The 5,255-nt window shown below is 38.4% G+C and overlaps 1 protein-coding gene across 4 annotated transcripts in view; it reads left to right on the forward strand.

Annotated features, from left to right (window-relative positions):
* rab11fip5a (RAB11 family interacting protein 5a (class I)) overlaps window positions 1-5,255 on the forward strand; it is a 39,136-nt gene that overhangs the window by 17,835 nt on the left and 16,046 nt on the right. Inside the window, exons 1-2 of one of the 4 annotated variants that reach the window (XM_015047672.1) lie at window positions 2,150-2,227; window positions 3,230-3,240. The exons of the other annotated variants lie outside the window; for them this stretch is intronic. Of the exons in view, the coding sequence (XP_014903158.1) occupies window positions 2,195-2,227; window positions 3,230-3,240 (44 nt within the window). The 5' untranslated portion in view covers window positions 2,150-2,194. Of the gene's footprint in view, window positions 1-2,149; window positions 2,228-3,229; window positions 3,241-5,255 lie in introns of those variants that run through there. 4 annotated transcript variants of the gene reach the window in all.

Raw genomic sequence — 5,255 nt, forward strand, 5'->3', positions numbered from 1 at the left:
CATTTTTTTAAACGAATTTATAAGATTTTAATTTTTTTTTTTTTTTTTTTTTTTTTTTTTTTACATAGAAAGGCTCCAGTGGGAACCTTCATATGCGTTTCTGGTACGTACACAAATCTGACGCCCAAACAACGGCAATGAACGAAGAAGCTGCTTCCCTTAGCCCAGTTGGGGTTCATTTTTTCTTCTAAAAACGATTTAATGGAAAGCTGGAAAATACTATTATTGTGTTCAAGTTGTGCTAAAAGGAGTTGGCCTATCACCGAAGCTCTACATAAAATCTTTGATGATCTCATATGTCTATTTATTAAATAGCTTAGCAGCAAAAAGGGTTTTTGAATGGAAAATGTTGCTTTGTTTGTTGATAGTTTTTGATTAAAATGCCATTATTTACAATTAGTCAATTACAGACCCTGTAATTAACACAATTAAAAAATGTTAATTGAGTCCCACCGCTAGTTTTAACTGTGGTTAAAATTCAAGTTCATTCAAAATGATACAGACCCAGAAAGAAAACTAAAACATTATAGCATTTAGCTTCACTTTAACATGCTTCACTTCCTCAACAAACACATGGCGACAGTGGACTGAAACAACTCTTGACGGGAATAATTTTTTTAAACAAAAAAAAACAAAAATTAAGCTCTTCTTTTATGTAACACCAGAAAGTAGAGATGAGCATTCTTGACAAATCGTTTTTCCAAATTAGACAGCAGTGTAATTACAGTGCCAGTGAGTGGATTTTTGTGGATTTAGTCGCATGCGAGGGACTTCCCGTCCACAGCTCCTCCAGGCTGAATTTGGAGCGTCTGCCCCACCTCGGCTGCAGGGAGCCGGCTGGTGTGTCAGGAGGGCTGATGCTATTGTTGGAACGCTGATGTGAAACTCAAGTCCTTTCTCAGAAGCGGATCTTTGAGTTTCTCTGAGCGCCTGCACAGAAATCTGGCTCGAATGCCTCCAAATGTAAAAAAACAAAACAAAACAAAACAAAACTGAAAAATTCAAACCCGGAGATAATGTAGCTTTATAGTCCAATGACTTATTTGAATGAAACGCTACATAATAAATACTCTTTATCTGGATTTGTGAAACTCACTCTCGGCCAGGTTGATATAGGACTGTGTGTACTTGCTTTTTGGGAGTGTCACTTCTTAAAGCATTTAATGGTCTGGATGTGTTTGTGGCCTTGTTGTCGCTGTGTAAGCTGTAAAAATCAAACGCGTTCACTCGGCTCCACCGTGATCCTCACTGTTTGATTGCGGGGTGGGATTGTTCTCTGCGTGTTTTTCTCTGGCGCGCTTCGTGGGTGTTGCCGTGTTTTTTAGGGCCGAGCTTGAGGTCAGTGGCAGGATGGTGATAATTGCATAACAGTCTATGCAGTCAATGATGTGACCTTCTTTTTTCCCTCTCTTCCCTGCAGCCTTTCGATTGGGGGCCGGTGTTTTTGCTGTAGCAGGAACTCTGCCTGTAATCACATTAAAACAGAACAGGGCCTGTAAATAAGATGGCTTGTGTGGCTGATTTATGTTATTTAGCCAACGACTCGTGTTGGTCTGTAGCCACCATCAAATTAGACTTAAATTCTAAAACATTAGGGGAAAAAAAATGTTTTCTTCTTTTTATCTCTTCTCCATGGAGAGTTCAGTAGGGTTATTGAACTTGCTTACAATGAAGAAAACATTTGTTTTCATGCACTTATACATGTATAAAAATATCACAAAGTAATATTTATAGAGTAATGAATGGTTATGATAAGGTGAAGATGAGGTATAAACTCATCGCTTGAGAAATGTACTTGTTTCATTAAAAATCTGTGCTATAAAAAATAAGTTTTAACAACAGAAGAAAAGTTTTTCAATGCAGAATTTTTACCTTTTGGTAAAACTCAAGAGATCAGTGAGTGGCAAATTTTCCAAAGTGAATGTATCAGATTATGGGCCGGTTAATGTTCTGAAGGAATCCTGTGGTTTTGAAAGTTTTTAGAACCATAAAAATGTCTGTCGTACTTCTCCTAATGTTTCCATTGTGCTAGAGAGCAGCGAAATGGAACAAATCGCTATTTCTGTTGATTTAAGCTAAAGTTACGTTACTTTCCTGTTTATAAAATTCAAGCTACAGTACTAACATTGATATCGGCCGATTTTTATCATTTTTAACATATCGGTATCGGTCTGATAAATAAATCTGGGCTGATATGAACAACCAATATTTATTTTCGTCTTGTTGCAGTCTGTTGTCTTTTCATTTTTCTCCAAAGGTGTGGAAACAATGTTGAAAAAAATATAAAATATCTGTAAATGTCGGTAATTGACTGTAACAGCAGTGTTGACATAAGATACCTATATCGGCCCAAATTTTCATATCGTTGTATCCCTACTTCAAACCTTGTCTAAGAACACTTATAACTGCCTATTTTAATACTTCAAACATCAAATATACATTAATATACTTTAGTACGCTCAATGCAAAGTGTCTTAGCTTTGTCACAGGAGCTACTATCGACAATTTTCCTTATTTCCACTAATGGGCTTACAGCGAAGTAGTGAACCCATGAATACTGATCCACTGTAAGTTTTCCTTATGTAAATACAGCAACACTGAGGCATTTTCACTGCTTATTATACTATTAAGCTCTATTACCAGTTAGTTGTTATCTGGAGAGTGTCATAACCTTAAAACTTTTCTAGTCTCTTGCTGTATTGCATAATCTTACTGTAGAATCATAAAAAGAAAAGAGAGTAAAAGAGGAAGAGACCCAGTGAAAGAGATATTGGGCGTCTCGGATAGCGGAGGTGTGAGGTTCCTTTCTCACATCACACTCTGTAGATAAGAAAATTTACGATAGTCTCTGATTTTCTTTCATGTCGGTGGGGTTTTTTAAGGTTTCATCCTTGATGTAGAAATGTGGTTTCATTCTGTAGGGTGACATTTAGATTTCCTTTATGTCTCAACAGAAAAGCTCACCTGTTGCAGTAGGTTTTGAAAGGCTGAGCATCCTGTTTTCATAAAGTTACCACTGCAACGACTTATTTAGAAATGACAGAAGTCTTCCTCCACAATGAATCATGTTTGGTTGAGACACAGTGACTTGCAAAAGCTTTCACACCCATTGAAGGTTATGCAAACATCTGTGTGCGTTATCTGGTGATAGACCAGCAAAAAGTTGCTTATTACATAATTATAAAGCAGAACAGAAAGAAGTTAATACTGTTGTTACATTAAATTTGGACGTTTTTCTGGGTGTGTCTCTATCAGCTTTACACAACCAGATGCTGACATTTTAGCCAATTCGATTTCTCAAGCTGAGTCCGACTGGATAGTCCAACTACTTCTCAATTGAGTTCTGGCCTGGGTTTTGACTGAACCATTTAAAAACATGAATATACATATTACTTCTATTTTTTGGTCTTTATTACAGTTTTTGTTGCCTAATGTTCTCAAACAAACCTTTTAGGCCCTAAAGGAACCGCTGAAGATTAAACAAACACATCGACTCCGTTCGCTTTTGAAGGCACCAGAAATGTGAATACTTTCACAAGGTACTTTAAGTGTATGGTATTTCTGAAGTTGTATATTCATATTTCAGCCATACAATCCTTTTCATTTTAAGTGTGAAGACATCTTTAACCAGTTATTGAGATATTTGCTTGTACTTAGCACAGTAGTGTCCAGAGTCAGTCCTGGAAGGCCGGCATCCTGCTTGTTTTAGTGTTTCTCCCTGGTTTAGTGAACCTGGATCAAATGATGGCTCATTAGAGGGCTAAGAAGAACACTGAAATGCTGAAAAGGTCGTTACTACCACCAGGGACAGAACTAAAACATGCAGGATGCCGGCCCTCCAGGACCGACTTTGAGCTCCACTGACTTAGGAAATGGGTGCAACTGTGATCTCGAGGTCTAGGTAAGGTCTGTGTCTGAAACTGCTCTGAATGCTAGAGGACCCACACGGCTGACGTGTGGCATGAAAATAGCCCAGCAGCACAAGAAATGAAAAATCTAAAAGCAGATTTTGGTTTGCGTCTTCCTGGTAGCACCGGCAGCTTTCTGTTGGTTAGCAGAGGCAGGCGTTAGCCGGGGGAAGTTTTGTTCAGTCATCTCATCTTTTCTTTGCTGCTGCTGTTGTTGTTGTTTTTTTGAACAGCAGAATAGATGCAACTTTCCCGTGAGTCATGGTGTGGTTACTTTGTTGGCGTTTCAAGAAATGCACCTCTCTGCCCACCCTTTACAGAGTTTACAGTCAGCAAAACGCCTTTATATAGGACACTCGTTTATTAAATTAGAAGAAAGGATTTTTTCACTTCATTGTTCTTGCTTATAGGGACAGACAGACAGAATGAATGAATGAATGAAGCCTCACTGAGGTATTGTTGCATGCTTGGTCACACTCAGCAGGGATGAACTGCTTTAGAGGAGTACACACACTGTGACCCTGCATCCTTCAAGGTGCCTAAATACACAGAATCTCAAAAATTCAGGCCAATGCAGTCCTTTCTTAGTATTTGTACATTTTAACGTACAGCATTAATCATTTTCAAACTTCTTATCAACCATTATCAGCTCTTAAATCCTGATTTATCTTGCTTGCAGTGTTGCAGGATGTTAGGACGACTGCCAGCATGAACTTAGCCGTGCCTTTCCCAAACATTCCTTGGATTCGGTGCTGTGTCATCCAGTTGAAGGACTGCAGTAAACACAATTGTTAAACTGGCAAATGAGGAAGGATGCCTGAAAACTTGTTCATAGGGAAAGCAGGGGCGTGGCTGTGTTTTACTAGAGCACAGAAAAACAGACTGGGACAGCTTTGCATTGAAAACAAGTTATGTAAGACAGTGTTGAGCGATGCGGATAAAATGTGGATTGTTCTGTTTGGTATTTCATATAAAAGAACAAGGATATGGACAAATTAAAAACAGGCATTTCAATCCATGTGGTAGTCCTATTAGAAAATCTACATTGTTTGAAACACAGTGGATGTTTGGGAAAGTGGTGTTAACTCTGACATCAAGAACCTAAGTTTTGACTATCCAGGTTTACTAATTTTGGTCAATAGACATTTATTTTACATGTTGTTAAAACAGAAGATGCAATAAGATTTGGTATTTAGCGCAAAAGAAAAGGATGTAAAAAGGTTGAATCTTAGCTGAGCTGCAAAAGAATCTGAATTTTTCCAACAAATGAATTGGGGGCCGGGGGGGGGGGGGGGGGGGGGGTTCCCCTGCTGTTCTCTTTTGAAAAGGATTTGAAGTTCACAAAAT

This window comes from Poecilia latipinna, unplaced genomic scaffold (assembly GCF_001443285.1).
Source record: "Poecilia latipinna isolate Pla-1442-1.1 unplaced genomic scaffold, P_latipinna-1.0 Scaffold838, whole genome shotgun sequence".
In the NCBI taxonomy this organism is placed as follows: Eukaryota; Metazoa; Chordata; class Actinopteri; order Cyprinodontiformes; family Poeciliidae; genus Poecilia; species Poecilia latipinna.